We start from the raw sequence: 18,428 nt of genomic DNA on the forward strand, positions 1-18,428 counted from the left end.
GACAGGCTTTAGTTATGCAGTTCATGCTGGCATTGGGCTCACTTTGTAGCCTAGGCTGGCCTTGAACTCACAGTGGTCCTCTTGACTCAGCCTCGCATGTGCTGGGATTACAGGTGTGCATCCCCACTCCCAGCAACCATCCTGCCCAGCCAACCAGGACAGCTCAGCAGTGCCGCGTTCCCATAGCTGTGCAACCCACTTCCAGAACTTCTCATCCTGCAAAACTGAATTTCCATACCTTTAAAGCATGAAAACGACTTTTTAGTTGGCAATATCAACATATTTTCAGTATCAGTTTGAGGTGTGCCTTTACACTGTTGTAAATGCATCTGGGAGGGGCTGGAGATTTAGCTGAGTAGCACAAGCGCCTGCCTGGCAAGTTCGAAGTCCTGCGTTTGATCGCTGGTGCAAATAAAAAAGAAAATTGCAAATCCAAGCTGGGAGTGGCCACTTGGTGGAGATATGCAGTCACCAGAGAGCTCCCTAATGGGATGCCTGCCTTCCAAACCATCCATAATGGTTTTCGATTTTTTTCTCACTTTCCCGTAATTTTGTGCATATTTGAGAACTTCCTCAATAAAAAAGGAGTTTGTTTTGGGGTGTGTGTGAGACTGGGGATTGACCCAGGGCCTTCACACTGAGCCCCATTCCCTTCACGTGTTTTCATTTTGAATCAGGATCTAAATTGCAAAGTTACCCAGGCCGGGCTGGAACTTGTGGTCCACCTATCTCAGCCTCCCAGAAGGCTGGGGTTACAGGTGTGCACCACCACACCCAGCTAATAAGAGTTTCTGAAATTGTCCCCAGTGCAACGAAGACTAAAAAGAGCCACCTCTATTAGGCCTGGTCTTGTTTCCTCTTGGTTTGGCTGCTATTCTGGGAAGAATCACAGTCCTGAAAAGTGCCATTCAGGCAGGTCCTGCGTCTCCCTGACCCTTCCTTCCAGTGCTCTGTCATTCCCAAGACACTGCTGTCCCCCAGCATTCAGACCTTAGCCTAGGTTGTGTCACCTCCACCTGCACCTACCCCTCTGGCCCCACAGTCCCACCTGCCAGGCACCTGGCCCCTTCCTGGGTTGCAGGGACCCACCTGGGTCCTCTCAACCCCGCACCATCCGGGTCTGCTCCCTGCAGTGTGTCCAGGCTGCTCAGAACATGAGGTGCTGGGGGAAAGACCCCAGCCTGGCTCTGCCACTCCAGATGATGTCCCGGGAAGCTGGGGGTGCGGGACTGGCAGAGAGGGTCAGAGCCAGAGGCCTCGAAAGCAGAAAGGGCCCAGCTCCAACCCAGGGCTGGACTCACCCAAACCAGTTTTTCCTTCCTTCATGAGTGCTGGCTCCTTTGGTTGGGGGAACCTCCCTTGCTAATACAACACTCCCTGAGCTTCAGGATGGGGTGAGGGGTGGGAGACATGCATGCACCCCTTGAGGCCCTGGCTGGTTCCACTAGGCTGGGGGCAGAGTCACAGCCTCTGCCCTGTAGGGGAGCAAGAGGGTCTTCCTGGTCTTCCTCCCACTGGGGGGGGGGCAGCCAACAAGGCCTGAGTCTCCTGCCTGCTGGTGGGGACCCCACACCCTCGGCTGTGCTCCACACTTCCCTGCATCCTCGAATTGTATTTTGGTTTTCTCTCATCGCAGGCATCTATGGTTGTCCTTGGAAGGAGCAGTGACCAGCCCACGCCTCGTAGTCCAGACCCGCTAAGGGTATTCGGCTTCTGAGAAGGGCCATATGACCAGACAGGAGACAGCCTGCAGGCAGCGGTGCAGCCGAGCTCAGCTAGGGAGCGAAGGTCACAGGAGGAGAGAGCCTGGGGTCCTCAGGCAGAGTGGGAAGGGAGGACGCAGGTCCCACAGTGGGGGGTGGAAAGGTGGGTGATTCGCTGCTATTTGCGGAGTGGCCAGTTTGGGGCAGGTCCTGGATGTAGGTTTAGGGTCAGGGTCTACTGCCTGGAGCCCGGGGGACCCAGGGAGGAGCAGGGCAGAGAGGCCCCGGCTTCCCAGAGGGCAGAACCTGAAGGCAGGGACTGGAGGCTCCCTCCCTGCCTGCCACAGTGATGACTCTGATCCCCCAACCCAACTCAGAGACATGACAATGTGTCATTCATCCGTCTCCCCGGTGCCTGGCACCAGGAAGGGAGGGGGCTGGCCCCGGCCGAGCAGCGGCCTGTGTGGAAGCAATAGCGCGGTTCAGGAAGGCCTAGGGGCGGCTCCACTGTCCAAGTGGCAGAGCGCCTGCCAGAGGTGGAAGGAGGCGCTTCTTCCCCGTTTCCTTACCCAGCTTAGAGAACTGGGGCGGGGCGGGGGGCGAAGGCATTGGGTGGGGGCAGATCCACGAGCTCCGGGGAGCCCCAAAGACCCAGCTAAGCCCGTGAACTCATCTGAGGCCGCCTTCCCCGCTGCGCCCTCCCAGGCTCCATCCTTGGTTGCCAAGGAGACTGGAGGCGGTTGCCATGGAGAGCGACGACGGCAAGGACCAGCCAATCACTCTGGAGCTGCGGTTCCAGCTTGGAGGCATCAGGCTGGGCGGGCCTCGGTGCCCTGTGCCTGGCTGGCGAGGGGTGGGCAAGCCACCCTGTCCCGAACCATGCATCACCACCTTCCCGGGCCCCGCGCCCGCACCCTGGTTCCGGCGTTGCCCCCTCCTCTTCCCGGCGAGGGGTGATGGCACCCTGGGAGGGGCCCCGCCTGGAAGGGCCACAGACCCTCCCTCAATAAGGGGGTGCGGGAAGGCGGGGCGCGCCGCAGGAGGGCGGGACCCCCACGCTCCTTTGCTCCTCCGCAGTGGCCGCGCACGCTCACTCGGCCGCCGGCGGGCGGGGCCGTGACGTCACCACGCCCCCCCCTCTGGCCGAGGGGCGGCGGCCGCGGACGGACGGAGCGGAGGGACAAGGGACGGAGGACCGGGACGGCGCCCAGGCCATGCCCGGGGAAGCTGCCCGCGCCGAGCTGCCACTGCCCGAGGCGGACGGAACCGAGCCGCACACAGGTGAGGCCGCGTCTCCCCATCGCTGGGCCCCCCACTGTCCCCTCCCCTGAGCTCTGCCCTCCGCTCCGCCTGGCGCTTCAGGGAGCGCAGGAGGGGCGACCCGAGGCGACACACAGACCTGCGTCCTCGACCTCTGCCCTGATCTGCGCTGCAGACTAGTGAGGGGACCCGGGGCTCTGAAGGCCAGGCCAAGCTGCCCAGGTCCCTGGTCACCGCGGGATGCTGGGCCCAGGACGGAGAGGAGAGAGCTGGGCCTGAGCAGCAGTGCCCCCTGCGCAACCCTCCGCATCCTCCTAAGGCAGGGACAGGCCCGCTGGCTGGGACCACCCACCTGGACAGTCCCTGCTGGAGGGCAGCCAGTGTGGCTGGGGCAGGGCCAAGGGCACCTTGCTGTGGGCTAGAAGTCACCTGGGGAGGGGACCAGTGCTGGGCCAGGGGCCTGGGCAAGAGGGGACACAGCTGCTGCCACTGTCAGTCAGGAGGTGGGTAGCCCAGGCTGGGACTCCCCAGACCTAGAGCTGTGTGCTGGCCCTCTTCAGGCCTGGGCATCTCCCAGGAGTGGCAGAACCTTTGGCTTTCTATTTCCCTCTCTTTTAACCTTGGCCCAGTTCTGCCCCAACCCTGGGGCCACATGAGGGTCACTGCAGTGCCAGGGGCCTGGCTTCAGGGCACAGAGCGATGTTCACCGGCCACACCCACTCTCAGTGTCATGTTGCTCCAAGGGATCAAGGACTCCACCCTCCTCCCAGCCTCAGTTGAGGAGCTTGGCTGGAGACCAAGGGCCCGTGCCCTGAGGCTGCTGGGGGCAGATTGGGCAACCTGGCCAGGAGGTTCTGCAGCGGCCCTCCTCCCTGGCGATCCTACTTTGTGATGGGAAAGAGAAAGCCAAGATGAAGCCAGCTGCTGTCACCAGCTGGGGAGGCTGGAGGCCTTGCAGGCTGCTCTGGGGGCAGGAGGAGGGCCAGAAATGAGTCTCTGGCCCCCGTCCAGGTGAGGGAAGGCTGTTCTGGAGCATTAAAAATGCAGCTGTGAGCACTCAGCGCAGAGAGCACTTAGCAGATGATGCTCAGTGAGACCGAAGATTCAAAAGCGTGCAGAGTGACCTCAGGGTAATAAGATGCGGGTCAGCGAGAGCCCAGAGCTGGCTTCCTTTGCTTGCCCAAGCCCCTCCCCTGTCCCCAGTCCTGTCTGAGCCTCGCCTGGCTTTGTCATGGAGCAGCTCATCAGCTCATGGGTGCCACCTGAGCACCTGTGGGCTCCTCACTGGGCATCTGGAGACTTAGAGCCCAGGACAGGAAGAAGCTCCCAGCGCCGAAGGGGACCTAGTGCACACCATAGGGTGGCTGTCACTATGGAGAGGACCTGGCCACACTGCTGTTCTTCTTCATGGTCACCATCCATGCCTACTTTGATCGCCATCCCAGCCTGTGCGGGACACATCTGCCTCCACCATCCAGAGACATGGCCACACACAATGCCTTCATGTTCTCCCTCCTCTCCCCACCATGGGGGAGCCACCCAGGCCCAAGACTCTGGGGGGCCCCCTGCTCCTGCCAAGCCAACTGCACCATGCTAATGGCAAGGAAGGAAACAGCCAGCTGTCACCAAAGGGAAGAGTGCTCATCACATCTTTGCTGAAGCGTTCTCAAGAAAACACTGGGTTTACAACACAGCAGCCCTCCCCGCCCCCAGCCCTTCCAGCCCCAGAGCTCCGTCAGCAGTTCTCAGCTCTGCAAAACTCTTCGAAATTTTCCCCTGCTGTGCTCTTCTTTCCTGCCTTCTCCAGCCAGCTCTCTCTGGGCCCCTCAAAGTGGACACTGGTCCCCTGCCCCATGTCCAGCTCACTGGCGTGGCCTGGCCTGGCCTAGAGATGGGACCAGGGCACCTCATGTCTTTCTCTTGTCTCTGCAGATCTCACCTGTGATGTACCTGCTGCCACCATCCTGGGAGGGGAACAGCGGGACCCTCATGCCCTGACCCCAGGGCCCAGCCCCCTGGCCCTTGCGTTCCTGCCCAGCAAGCCGGGTACCCGGCCCCAGCCTGAGGGAGCCAGCTGGGATGCAGGGCCTGGCGGGGGCCCCTCAGCCTGGGCAGACCCAGCAGAGGGCAGCCTCAACCTCCTCCCTGAGGGCCTGCATCCCCAGGCTCTGCCTGCCACGCTGGAGCCCCGGATTGTGATGGGCGAGGAGACATGCCAGGCACCGCCGTCACCCAGGGCCGTCCTGCCAGCACTCAGGGAACAGGAGTTGTGCTCTCAGGATGACCCTCCTGTGCCTTCCTGGTCCCCAGACCCTGAACCCTACTTCACCCCTCCCTCCACCCCCACCAAGGCCACCTGCACCCTACTCCTCAGCCCAGGGCTGCACAGGGACACATGGGACCCTGAGGCAGAGCTGCTGGACTCACTGGCTTCCTCGCCCTCGGGCTCCTATGTTACAGCGGATGGGGACAGTGGGACTTTGTCACCCTCCTGTTCCCTCAGCCTGCTGGCCCCCACCGAAGGGCTGGACTTTCCCTCAGGCTGGAGCCTCTCCCAGCCGGAGTCTGTGGCCGAGGAATGGGAGCCGCCCCCTGCTGAGACCCCATCCTCTGAGTCCAGCCTGTCAGGGGACAGTGGCTCTTCCTGGGGCCAGGAGGGCCACTTCTTTGACCTGGACTTCCTGGCCAATGACCCAATGATCCCTGCAGCCCTTCTGCCCTTTCAGGGTAGCCTCATCTTCCAAGTGGAGTCGGTGGAGGTGACACCACTACCCGCTGAGGAGGAGGAGGAAGAGGTGGCAGCTGACACCCCAGCACCAGCTGGGGAAGCAGCTGGAGAGGATGAGGACAGCACCTCGGCCTCCTTCCTGCAATCACTGTCTGACCTGTCCATCACCGAGGGCATGGATGAAGCCTTTGCCTTCCGGGATGACACTTCAGCAGCCTCCTCGGACTCGGACTCAGCGTCCTATGCAGGGGCTGACGATGACAGGCTGTACAGCGGGGAGCCCCACGCCCAACCCAGCGTGCTGTTGCTGGACACTGGCCAGAAGGCAGAGCAGGAGTGTGCAGACAGGGCTGTGTTCTGGGCAGCAGAGGCCATGGGGACAGTCCGCACCCCTCAGGTCCCAGAGGGAGAAGCCTGTCTCAGCCAGAGCCAAGAATCAATCACAGGAGTCATGGAAGAGGGCCTGGCTTCTAGCCAGGAGCCTGCAGCTGCTGTAACCCCTCACACTGGGCAAGCAACCCCTGGGCTGACCCCTCAGGTTGACTCTGTGGCTGGACGAGCACCTGCCACCTGGGCACCAGCTCACCCCACCCAGGATAAGAAGGGCACTGCCGTAGGCCAGCCACCTGATTGCACAGAGGCAAAGCCAGCTCTGCAGGAAGCAATAGGCAGCACCATGTGCCCAGAGTCTCCTGAGCCCAGGGGACACCAAGAAGCCCCAGGTCTCCCTGGAGGCCTGGAGTCTGTGGCTGTAGCCACACTGAGGCTCCTGCAGGCTGAAGGGGACAACCCATTACCCCAGGAGTCTCCCAAATCTGCACTTCCATCCCTACTAGACGAAGATTCCATCTCAGACCTAGAGTTTGTGGCTGCAGCCATGCTGGGGTCTCAGAAGGCTGAAGGGAACCTCCCTTTACCCCAGGACTCTTCCGAGTCTGCACTTCTGCCCCTGGTGGATGAAGATCCCATCTCAGAGCAAGAGCTTGTGGCTGCAGCCACGCTGAGGCCCCTGCAGGCTGAAGGAGGCAACCCGTTACCCCAGGACTCTCCCAAGTCTGCATTTCCATCCCCGCTGGATGAAGATCCAACCTTGGGCATAGAGTGTGTGACTGCAGCCACGCTGGAGTCCCAAGAGGCGGAAGGGGGCATCCTGTTACTCCAGGACTCTCCTGAGTCTTCACCTCCAACTCTGCAAGATGAAGATCCTACCCCAGACCCAAAGTCCATGGCTGCAGTCACACTGGGGCCCCTGCAGGCTGGAGGGGGTACCCTGTTACCCCAGGACTCTCCCAAGTCTTCTTCACCTTTGTCTCTGCAAGATGCAGATCCCATCCCAGGCCCAGAGTTCATGGCTGCGGTCACACCAGGGTCCCTGCAGACTGAAGGGGGCACCCCGTTACCCCAGGAGCCTCCCAAGTCTGCACTTCCACCCCTGCTGGATGAAGATTCCATCTCAGACCTAGAGTTTGTGGCTGCAGCCATGCTGGGGTCCCAGAAGGCTGAAGGGGATGTCCCGTTACCCCAGGACCCTCCGGAGCCAGAGTTTCTGCCCCTGCTAGAGGAAGATCCCACCTCAGGACAGGAACCCATGGCTATGGTCATGCTGGAGTCCCAGAAGGCTGAAGGGGGTGTCCTGTTAGCCCAGGACTCTCCTGAGACACAGCTTCCACCTCTGCTGAATGAAGATCTCATCCCAGAGCAAGAGCTTGTGGCTGCAGCCACGCTGAGGCCCCTGCAGGCTGAAGGAGGCAACCCGTTACCCCAGGACTCTCCCAAGTCTGCATTTCCATCCCCGCTGGACGAAGATCCAACCTTAGGCCTAGAGTGTGTGACTGCAGCCACACTGGAGTCCCAAGAGGCGGAAGGGGGCATCCTGTTACTCCAGGACTCTCCTGAGTCTTCACCTCCAACTCTGCAAGATGAAGATCCTACCCCAGACCCAAAGTCCATGGCTGCAGTCACACTGGGGCCCCTGCAGGCTGGAGGGGGTACCCTGTTACCCCAGGACTCTCCCAAGTCTTCTTCACCTTTGTCTCTGCAAGATGCAGATCCCATCCCAGGCCCAGAGTTCATGGCTGCGGTCACACCAGGGTCCCTGCAGACTGAAGGGGGCACCCCGTTACCCCAGGACTCTCCTGAATCTGCACTTCTGCCCCTGTTGGACAAAGATTCCATCTCAGACCTAGAGGCTGTGGCGGCGGCCACGCTGAGGCCCCTGCAAGCTGAAGGGGGTGTCCCGTTACCCCAGGACCCTCCTGAGTCTGCACTTCCACCCCTGCTGGACAAAGATCCCATCTCAGACTTAGAGGTTGTGGCGGCGGCCACGCTGAGGCCCCTGCAGACTAAAGTTAGAGTTCCGTTACCCCAGGACTCTCCTGAGTCCTCACCTCCATCTCTGCAAGATGAAGATCCCACTCCAGGCCCAAAGCCTATGGCTGCAGTATTGGGGCCCCTGCAGTCTGGAGGGGGTGTCCTGTTACCCCAGAACTCTCCTGAGACAGAGCTTCTGCCCCTACTGGATGAAGATCTTGCCTCGAGACAGGAGCCCATGGCTATGGTCATGCTGGGGTCCCTGCAGGCTGAAGGGGGTGTCCTGTTACTCCAGGACTCTCCTGAGACAGAGCTTCCACTCCTGCTGGATGAAGATCCCATCCCAGAGCAAGAGTGTGTGGCTGCAGTCCCTCTGGGGTCCCAGAAGGCTGAAGGGGGCGTCCGGTTACCCCAGGAGTCTCCAGACTCTTCACCTCCGCCTCTGCAAGATGAAGGTCACATCTCAGGCCTGGAGGCTGTGGCTACACTGGCCTCCCAAGAGGCTGGAGGGGGTGTCCCGTTACCCCAGGACTCTCATGAAGCTCCTCTTCTACCCCTGGAAGACGAATCTCCCACCTCAGACCCAGAGGTCATGGCTGTAGCCATTCAAGGCCCTCTACAGGCCAAACAGGGCATCTCCTTACCCCAGGACCCTCCAGAACCGTCTCCACCTCTTCAAGATGAAGATTCCATCTCCAGCCTGGAGACCATAGCTGTGGCCACACCAAGGGCCCCCAAGGCTGAAGCAGGCTGTACCCCAGGGAGCAAGGCTGTGGCCTCTCTGGCCCAACAGGAATTAGGCGTGGCCTCAGGACAGAAGCCTGTGCCCAAGGAGTGGGCTGCAGCACCCCTTAGTGACCCAGAGCCTGTGGCCTTGAACCAGGCTCCCCAGGATGGCCCCAAGCCAGTGGCAGAGGCTGGAGAGCTTAGGCCTCAGAGGGAAGGGACAGGTCCCAACCTGGACACAAAGGCTCCCAACCGCCCTACGGCTGCCCTTGGTCCCGCAGAAGAAGGCGCTCCAGGCCTACCTCCTGCAGAAAAGGAAGCCCAAGTACCCACAGGTGATGGGGCTGAGACCTGCCTGCCTCCAGAGGAGGCCCATGGGCCTAAGAACCAGAGGGCTAGGGGTCCCAAGGCACCAACGCAGGGACAGGGACCTAGGTCAGCTCCCCGAGGTGCAAGGGGGGCTCCCAAAACCCTTTGTGCCACCTACCCTGAAGCCAGCCAGGTGCAGCCCCAGAGCCCAAGCAGAGAAGGCAGGGCCCTGGGAGGAAAGGGCACCCCAGCATCCAGGCTCCCCACAGCTCTAGTGGCTGAGGCCCAGCAGGGCTCCTGCCTAGGGTCTCCAGCCAGGGCCATGTCCAGCCCCAAAAAGCCTGGCCCATCGGCACCATCCTCCCCACAGCAGGAGCCTGTGCCGGGCAGTGGCCAGCGGCCCCTGGCCACCCCAAGTCTCCTTAGCCCATCCCCTCCATCACACCCCAGAACCCCGAACCGGGGCCCACCCAGTGAGCCCCGCAGCAGGCTCCTGGACCCCAACCCCTCTGCTCCTGGTGCCTCTCGCCCACATCGGGGTCCCCGGGATGACTCCATGGAGGGGGTGGAGCCCCTAGCCTCTCGGGGTCCCCCGCAACCCCGAGTGGGAGCCCAGCGGGTCACCGCTGCCTCAGGAACCACACAGCCTCGGGGAGCTGGGCAGCACGTTGGCCTGGCGCCCCAGCCCCCCCTTCTCAGCCCCAAGGCGGCTCCCGCAGATGCCAAAGAGCCAGCCTCTCGGACCTCACCCCCCTGCCAAGTGCCTCCTCCCTCGGGGTCCCGGGGCTCACGCCGTCCTCAAGGGCCCCCAGCCTCCGAGCAGCAAGCAGACGAGGACAGCCTGGAAGAAGGTGAGCGGCTGGGTGGCTCGGGCTGCTGGATTTCTCTTGGGGGGGGGGCACTGCCATTCCGGGCTGGGGACCAGGCGCTGGAGTGGTCTCACATCTGTCCCTCCCCAGACTCCCCGAGGGCCCCAGGCTCTGGTCAGCACTCAGACAGCCACGGGGAGTCGTCAGCCGAGCTGGATGAGCAGGACGTCCCAGCTCCTCATGCACAGCGCCCAGCCCAGGTGATGTACCCCGGCAGAGGGTGGCCTCGGGGAGGCCCTGTGGCCCCACAGGAACTCAGAGACCCCTCCCCACAGGCCCCGACAGGCAGCAGTGAGGAGACCATCGCCAAAGCCAAGCAGAGCCGCAGTGAGAAAAAAGCTCGGAAGGTAAGGGGAGCCCCACAGGGACCCCATAGCAGGAAGCACAGGGCAGGGATGTCCACAGGAAGACCCTCACCCGTGCTGATGAAGTCCCAGCCAGAAGGGGACTTCCGGGCCATCCAGGAACCTGCACCCCATCCCCTAAACAGCTGAGACCCGAGTCACAGGCACTCCAGGTTATAGGGACGCTCTCCTGACCCGGGTCCCCTGTCTCAGGCCATGTCCAAGCTGGGCCTGCGGCAGATCCAGGGTGTCACAAGGATCACCATCCAGAAGTCCAAGAACATCCTCTTCGTCATCGCCAAGCCTGATGTCTTCAAGAGCCCTGCCTCCGATACCTACGTGGTCTTTGGGGAGGCCAAGGTCTGTCCAGCTGTGGCACTGGCCATGGCAGGGGGACGGGGCTGTGGCAGGGGAACAGGTATGTGCTCAAGCCCTGTTATGCATGGTCACCCCGTGCTGCAGATCGAGGACCTGTCCCAGCAAGTGCACAAAGCTGCGGCAGAGAAGTTCAAGGTGCCCTCAGAATCCCTGGCCCTGGTCCCAGAGTCAGCACCTGGACCCCAGCTGAGGCCGGAGTGTGAAGAGGAGGAGGAGGAGGAAGAAGAGGTGAGGCCTGGAACCTGGGGCCCAGTGGAAGGGGGTGCCCAGAGCCCCTGTGACGTCCCCACTCCCTGCAGGTGGACGAGTCAGGGCTGGAGCTGCGTGACATCGAGCTGGTGATGGCACAGGCCAACGTGTCCAGGGCTAAGGCTGTGCGGGCGCTGAGGGACAACCACAGTGACATCGTCAACGCCATCATGGTGAGAAGTGTGGGCCCCGCTGGCTGTGGGACATGCTGGGCTGCGGTGGCCTTTGGTGTGACCCTGGACCCTTACTCTCCCTGCAGGAGCTGACAATGTAGCTGCCACCCGAGCCATGTCCACCCTGCCCTCCCCAGTGCTGCTACCCAATAAATGGTGTCCCGACGCATTGTCACCTCACTGTCCGGTCACTCTCAAGACCCCCCAGTATGCCCTGATGTCATCAGCCTGGGGACACCAGCTCACCCTGTGGTTCCCCGTACAGCAGAGATACCTATGTGATTCTGGCGCCCTCTCCACCTGAGGTGTCACCATGTCATTCTGCTGTCCTCCCATCAGGCTCGGTGTCCCCCCAACTGTGGGGGTTCCCTTGGTACCCTCCAGCCCCTCACATCCCTCTGACACCTGCTCATCTCCCCAAAATGGTGTCCCCTCGTCACTCCCCGGAGTCCCCTTACCATGCTCTGTGAGCACCCTCTACCTCAAAGCCTGTCTTCCTGCTGGCAGCTGGTAGATGCCAAGCTTGGCTGTGTCTGGGCTGCGCTGTGGCGTCAGGCATGTGGCTGTGACCTCAGAGATGGCACCGAGGCCATGCTCCACCCATGTGGTACTAGGACCCACTAGCCAGGGCTGGAGGACAGCTCCAACACTAGAGGAGGACAGCCCATGACAGAGGGAAGCCTCTGTCCACTCATCAAAGTCCAGCTCTCAGGAGGCTGAGGCAGGAGAAGTGTTGCAAATTCAAGGCCAGCCTGGGTTACATATCCAGATCCTGCCTCACAAGAACAAAAACCTGGCCTGGAGCCCTGTGTGGGGCTGTGATAGCACACAACCCACCCACCTCGCTCAGGGCCTGCTAGCTTGGCTGGGACACTGTGTCTGGGGTGTCCCTCTCCCCAGTGGGCACAGGCCCCCCAGTGTGGGCGGGAGGGGACACACATGTGGGCTCAGCTGGGAGCCGCCTGAACACACCCAGGGTTCTCCACAGAGCTAAGTCTGGAGGAACACGTCCCAGCCCTGTGTCCTACAAAACATTGTTAAGGGCCCGGGACACACAGGCCACACGGAGGCCAGCAAGGCTGACTACAGATAGGGACTGGACAGGGCATGGGCCTTCCCTGAAGCCCCCAAACCTGGGCCGAGACAGCTGGCATCTGTACCCAAGGGCCAGGCAAAGGCCACAGTAAGCCATGTTCCTGTGTGAATCCATACACAAGACAGAACCAGGCAGCCTTGTCACCTCCAGTCCTGGCCCCAACCCTGCATCCCCAAGAGCCCCATAGCCACAGGGATAGAGGCCAGAGTGGACAGGACGACCCTCGAGGCAACAAGGCTTTCATCCAGGCAGACCAGAAAGAAGCCTGGCACCAGAAGATTAAATTATTCACATTGCAGTAAACTTCTTTAAGGTCTCTGAGAGTTACATGAGGAACATCATGTGCAAAACTGACAGCTGTTTTGGCCTGGCCACAGGCCTGGCTTTCCTGCCGCCACAGCTGGGCCTGGCCTCCCCACTCGAGGCCTCTGAGGGCCCCGTGGAGCCCGGGATGAGCATGAAGCCTCTGCTCTGCACCAGGTCGCGTCTGCGCCCCTTCACAGTAGAGAGCCCGCCTGTGTGGGCACTGAGGGCCCACAGCGGGGCCAGGGCCTCCTCCCAGGTGGCCTGGCGTGGCCTGGTAGAGTGTGACGCTCAGCCACTGTTTGTCACGCTGAGTCCTGGTCCATGCTGCAGCCTAGAGCTTCTATGTCACTGCTGATGTCCGAAATCATGCGGTCCCACTCGTCCCCCTCGGAGGGCCCCGAGTGGTCATCGGGGCTGCCCGCGGCCCTGCTCCCGTTGGCGGTTGAGGCAGAGGTGGTGCTCTGCACCCGCCGGTGCCTGCCAAAGCTGTCGGTGATGATGCCACGGCCGTCCTTCACGCCGATGGTCTCCAGGAAGTTCTCAAAGTGCTGGCTATCCTTCTCGGGTATGAAGGGCCGCAGACCTATGACACGGGCCGGGCATGGACACAGCTCAGGGGCCCAGGAGGGACCCACCACCCCCAGCACCCACCTGAGACCTGGACAGTGCATGCTCGTGCCCCAGGACCCCAAAGGTGACCCCTGTTCCATCAGTCCTGGGAGTCCTCATCCTCCGGGAGACAAAGGCAAGGCCTGGGGAACTCTCTGAAGCCACTGCAGCCTCGGCCATGAGCTACCATCCCCAGCCAGGCTCAAGCCAACGCTGGCGGGCGGGCTGGCCTGGGGTGACCACCATCTGGAGGCCCAGGGCCTCTTGGGGCTTCTGAATCCCAGTGCAGGTAGACAGGCGGGTGTGCCCCATCCTGGGCACAAACCCAGAGTGAGGAGTGGCCAGGCCCCGGCCCCCCCAGGGCTCTGAGTGAAGGGGGAAGCCAGGGCAGTGGGAGTGGCCAGAAGCCCATGGCTCAGCTTTCTGCTACTCACTCCGTGACAAACAGCGCCTGTCAGAGAGCAAGGCTCACTAGAGAGGCCTCCAGGAGCAGCCTGGCTGCCTCCCCTTTGTCCTGCCAGGAGTGGGGCCTCGGGGGCAGCTAACACCTGCTAGGCCCATAAAGGATGAAATAAACCAGTCGAGGTGGCACAAGTTTGTAATTCCAGAACTCTGTGAGGCTGAGGCAGGAGGATCACCTGGCTACCTTAACAACCAAGGATACAGCTCAGTGCAAAGGCCTCAAAAAGAAACGGCAGTGGGGAGGATAACCCTGCCCTCTATGGTTCACTGGGACCCAGGACCAGGACCTAGCAGGCCTTCTGTGGCTTCTGCTGACCCACTGCTGAGTGCTGGCAGAAAGGAAACCATAGTGAGGTCGATGTCTCCTAAGGGGCAGCATTGGTACGGCTGGTGGGGTGACTCTCCAGCCAGCCAGCCACTGACCTAAGGTATCAAGCTCCTCAAAGGTCTTGGCAAAAGCTGATCCCTCCATCTGAGATGGTGTCCCTGCCTCTTCCCCCCCCCGCAAACTCCTGCACACTCAACAAAACCCACTCTGAGTGTCACCTCTCTGAAAAGCCCCTAGCTCTTCTTTAGCGCCTGGCGAGAGCCCGGCGCCCCCACCCTTACCCCCACTTGCACTCCCTCCAAGGGCCCTTACCGAGCAGCAGGAACTTGCGGCTGTCCCCGTAGAGCTGCCGCAGGCTGATGCAGAACTCATGGATAGAGGCCCCGGTGCGGTACTCGTGCAGTAGCGCTGCGAACTGCTGGATCTCCTGCGAAGACAGCTTGGTGCGCAGCTGGAGGGCGGCAGGGCAGAGAGGGCACAGCTAAGACCCGGGAGCGGGGCGGGGCGGGGCGGGGCCAGGGCATGGTGGGCACGGTCTGGGGCGGGGCTGGACCGGGCGACGCCCACCGTGAGCATGTAGTCCTGCAGCAGCTCCGCCGCGCTGGTGCTCAGCTCGCTCTCGCTGACCGTCTTGCCGTGGGGCGACGCCTGCATGCAGGACAGCGGTGGAAGCCCACCGGCGTCTGCGCAGTCGGGGAAACAGCTAGAAAGGGACGCGGCATGAGGGCCCGGCGGCTCCCGGCCCCCCACCCCGCTCCAGGTGCCATCCCGGCCAGCAGAGAAGCACAGGGAGGAGGACAGGGAGAAGTGGACCGCCCGCTCCTGGGGCCCCGAGGGTGTGACGGTCACACAGGCAAAGGGAGCGTGTCCACAGCCTGGCGTGGGGCACAGGGCACAGAGGACACGGCAGGGCGCGCAGGCTGAGCTGCCACAAGGAGGCTGGAGGGCGACACCGCCCGGCCGTGCACAAGGCAGCTAGGGCAGGGGACGCGGAGAGCAGGCGGGCGGTGTGCTCACAAGGTGCTGGCCTCCGCGTCGTAGGCCTCCTTCAGGTCCACCTTCGTGGAGGAGTCATCTGTGGGAAGATGCGGGGACGGACAAACGCCACGCTCAGGCAGGGGCCGCCCCAGCCTCTGGGGACCCTTGTGCCCCGTAGCCTGGGCCACCTTCGGGGTGTTGCCTGTGCGCAAAACCAAACCAGCCCGGTTTCCTCGCCTGTCCCAGGTCATGGGGTCGGGTGGTCTGATCCTGGCCTAGCACAGAGCAGCCACCCAGGTGAGAGGCTCAGCAAGTGACGCCTCTGTCCCTGTGACCAAGACTGCAGGCTGCTTTAGGACTCAAGCAGCTCAGCATCGCGGGCAGCTGGGACAGGAAAGAGAGACCCAGGAGCCCCAAGAATGGCGCTGCTCTGGTCTGCTCTGTTAATCGCGCAGCAATGAATGCATGATGTGTGTGTCTCTCAGTTAAAAAAACAAACCTCTGACCGGGTACGGTGATGCACACCCATACTCCGGGAGGCGGAGGAAGGGGTAAGAACCCTGTCTACAAATAAGAAAAGAAAACAAAAGTAAAAAAAAAAAGGTGGGGGCTGGAGGGGCCAGGGATATAGCTCAGTGGCACATGGGTCTGCCTGGCAAGCACAAAGTCCTGAGTTTAGGGGCTGGGGATTTAGCTTAGCGGCATAAGCGCCTGCCTTGCAAGCAGGCAGTTGTGAGTTCGATCCCTGGTACCGATAAAAACGAAAAAGACAAAAACAAAACAAAACAAAACAAAGTCCTGAGTTTGATTCTTGGTACCAAAAGGGGGTGGGTGGATGAGGATGTAGCTTAGTGCAAAGACCCTGGGTTCAATCCCCAGTCACAGGAAAAAAGAAAAGAAACTCAATGGGATTCAACAGCCTTTTTTGTTTTTTGAGACAGGGTCATGCTGTGTAGCTCAGGCTGGCCTCAAATTCATGGCAATCCGCCTGCCTCAGCCTCCTAAATGCTGGAATTATAACTGTGTGCCACCACACCTAGCCTCAATAGCATTTTTTGAAGGCCAAGCAGTCAGGCCAACCTACATGCTTTAGCTTCCCCACTGGTGACATGGGTGGGCTCGATGAGGTAGTGAGGACTGTTGTCACCCAGACACAGTGGGGTCCATGGGGGCTGGGGGCTCAAGGCAGCACAGAACTGGCTGTTGAGGGATGGTACCTGTCCCAACCTGGGCCACAAAAGGGGCTGTGCACCTGCGAGCCTCGAGGGAGGGCTGGGCAGGGCTGCTGTCCACACATGGAGGCCCCGGGCCTGAAGCTGGCCCCCCTTCTCCTCCCCGTGCCCCAGTGTGGAGAAACCATCATTCTGTAGCTGGGTGGGGGCTGCAAAGACCGATGCTGCAGGGTTTGGCAGACCCCAGAGTGTGTCCACAAGACGCCCCCTGCACCACGCCCAGCACGGTGCATATTGGGAGTGCTGGCTTCTTTGGTGCCTCCTCCCTGCCCCCCACCTCAGCCTCAGGCCCCTGAGCAGCACCACATGGGTCCCTGTGGCCTGGCAGGTCCCTCAGCCCAGAGCAGCCAGGTCCAAGTCCACAGTGACCTGTCTCCAGCAGTGCCCGCACGTACCGCTGTGCAGGGACAGGTGGTGAGTGGGCGTGGAGGCCCCATCGAAGATTGCTCGGTCCAGAAAGTCGATGGTGGACTCTGTGTAAACGATCTGGAAGACCTGGCCAAGTAGGGAGCACAGTTCTTCTGCGGCCACCTGGTGGGGAGGGGGGAACAGTGGCAGCTGCCATGTCAGAGTGGCTGGCAGGGCCAGGAGAAGAGGCAGCAAACTACCCCAGACTCTAGGAGGGACGGTGGCCTAGGCGGCCTCCCAGGGTCCCAGGGGTTGTGCTGGATTTGGGAGCTGCCTGCTGCCCACCCAGCCCGGGCGTGAATGGATGCCCAGCAAGGGGAGAGGGCTTGGGAGATGGGAGCTGTTCACAGCCGGCTTTTCTCCTGGGGTCACTTTGCCCACCCAGGGATGTGTGGCCGGGTTTGATGACATTATTTTGTCCCTGCCAGTGAAGAATTCACTGGTTGAACACGTGAGTCTTGCCCAGGCTGAGAGCACCAGGCAGGGACATCCAAGGCAGTGGTCACTGCTACTCATCCTGCAGATATAGCTGTAACCCAGAAAGGTGTCCAGTGACTCCCCAGGGGAATCAAACCTATAACCTACAGGCTCCCTCTGTCACCCCCACCCTTGGCAGCAGGCAGGCCTGGGGTGTGGGTTACCAGCTGCTCAAGGGCACCCTGAGGACAAGGACAAGTGGACTCCACTGAGCACCTTGGGGATAGCCTGAGGGTGGCAAGAACAGGTTGGGAGGGCAGGGATTGGGCTGGGAAGCCTTCCTCTCACCTTGCTCTCGGCGGCCAGGATGACCAGGCAGCAGGCCTCCACCGGCCCCACCGTGCTCTCCGGCAGGGGCCCCGTGCCAAGGCCTCTGGAGCTCTCTGCACACAGGCTCTGGCTGGGGGAGATGCCCGGGTCCTGGGCTGGGGGTGAACGGCCATCAGCGAGGCACAGTGCGGGGAAGACAGACCTAGGGCACTCAGGACCCCTCTGCCCAGCCAGGTGTCCACTCTGGGCAGGTCCCTGCCCTCCCTGAACAAGCACTCAACAAGACAGTCCCCCCATCGCCCTTCCTTGTGTGCCACCTCGCTGGGCAGTGGTATCTCAGAGGTATCACCCGTGAGACCTCGGCTAGGGAAAGAGAAGACACAGGATGGCCAGGATTTAGGGGCTGGTCTGTCTGTCTCTCTTCCTTTCTTTCTTTTCAAGACAAAGTCCCTTTACATAGCCCGAGCTGGCTTCAAAATCAAGACCCTCCTGCTTCAGCCTTCTAAGTGCTGGGATGACTGCCATGTACTATCACACTCATCTGTTCAGCGCTTTTCATCCACATGAAAGGTAGTCTCACGGGGTTCATGTTACCAGGCCAGGAAGTTTCCATGTATTCTGGTGCTTCCTTCTCATACACGGGTAAACTGAGGCACAAGGCCGGGCCTGACAACAGGTGCTAACCTACACAGCCCCGCCCGGATGCTATGTCCTTAGCACCCTACCCTCTACCACCCCAGATGACCGTGATTCCTAATGCCCAGGGCAAAGGCTGAACACAGCTGGGCGGTCAGAGCTAGGGGACACCAGGCCCAGTCAGAGGCCCAGAAGCGGCTTTACCACCCCCAGCATCAAGGGGCAGCTCCTCCGGGGCAGGCAGGAAAAGGGCAGAACCAGGCCAGTGTGAGTGAGGGGGAAGAGGGGCCGGGTGAAGGTGGAAGGTGTGACACCTTCAGAGAGACCAAGCTGCTCTGTCCCCAACTGACACTGGGCACCAGGCTCCTGACACCGGGGCATGACACCCCTTCATCAAGGTGAGCCTAGGAGCCCACCACCATGGGGCTTCACGGCTGGCCAAGAAGAGGACACTAGCTTGGGTGGTTATATTTGCATGGCCTGGTGGACCGGGTCCCTTCCCGGCAGGGCTCAAGGCCAATGCCATAGGGTCCGGTGGGGCTGGTCACTGGGGCTCTGAGCAGCCTTGGGCACCAGC

The 18,428-nt window shown here is 61.4% G+C and overlaps 2 protein-coding genes across 4 annotated transcripts in view; one reads left to right on the forward strand and one right to left on the reverse strand.

Moving 5' to 3' along the window:
- The first annotated feature begins 2,530 nt into the window (after positions 1-2,530).
- On the forward strand, positions 2,531-11,224 carry Nacad (NAC alpha domain containing). The gene is made up of 8 exons (XM_003465783.5): positions 2,531-2,984; positions 4,896-9,887; positions 9,996-10,105; positions 10,181-10,252; positions 10,463-10,609; positions 10,712-10,855; positions 10,927-11,049; positions 11,136-11,224. The coding sequence occupies exons 1-8, from the start codon at positions 2,918-2,920 to the stop codon at positions 11,148-11,150; spliced, it is 5,670 nt and encodes a 1,889-aa protein (XP_003465831.3). The 5' UTR covers positions 2,531-2,917; the 3' UTR covers positions 11,151-11,224.
- A 1,200-nt stretch (positions 11,225-12,424) lies between these two features.
- The window catches only part of Ccm2 (CCM2 scaffold protein), a 33,116-nt gene continuing 27,112 nt past the window's right edge, over positions 12,425-18,428 (reverse strand). For all 3 annotated transcript variants that reach the window (XM_003465784.5, XM_023563330.2, XM_013148216.3), the window contains 6 exons: positions 17,234-17,370; positions 16,456-16,591; positions 14,868-14,925; positions 14,418-14,553; positions 14,163-14,301; positions 12,425-13,034 (listed from right to left, as the gene is read on the reverse strand). In XM_003465784.5, the coding sequence (XP_003465832.2) occupies positions 12,754-13,034; positions 14,163-14,301; positions 14,418-14,553; positions 14,868-14,925; positions 16,456-16,591; positions 17,234-17,370 (887 nt within the window). In that variant the 3' untranslated portion in view covers positions 12,425-12,753. The remainder of the gene's footprint in view (positions 13,035-14,162; positions 14,302-14,417; positions 14,554-14,867; positions 14,926-16,455; positions 16,592-17,233; positions 17,371-18,428) is intronic.

This window comes from Cavia porcellus, unplaced genomic scaffold (assembly GCF_034190915.1).
Source record: "Cavia porcellus strain 051 isolate PalLab524CR breed Dunkin Hartley unplaced genomic scaffold, mCavPor4.1 scaffold_23, whole genome shotgun sequence".
NCBI lineage: Eukaryota > Metazoa > Chordata > Mammalia > Rodentia > Caviidae > Cavia > Cavia porcellus.

What these genes read in the sequence shown, in the direction of transcription:
- Nacad (XM_003465783.5), top strand. Translation starts at nt 2,918, where the DNA reads ATGCCCGGGGAAGCTGCCCGCGCCGAGCTGCCACTGCCCGAGGCGGAC. An exon ending in ATGCACAGCGCCCAGCCCAG is followed by an intron (nt 10,106 to 10,180) that starts GTGATGTACCCC and finishes CCCTCCCCACAG; the next exon opens with GCCCCGACAGGCAGCAGTGA. An exon ending in AGGAGGAGGAGGAAGAAGAG is followed by an intron (nt 10,856 to 10,926) that starts GTGAGGCCTGGA and finishes CACTCCCTGCAG; the next exon opens with GTGGACGAGTCAGGGCTGGA.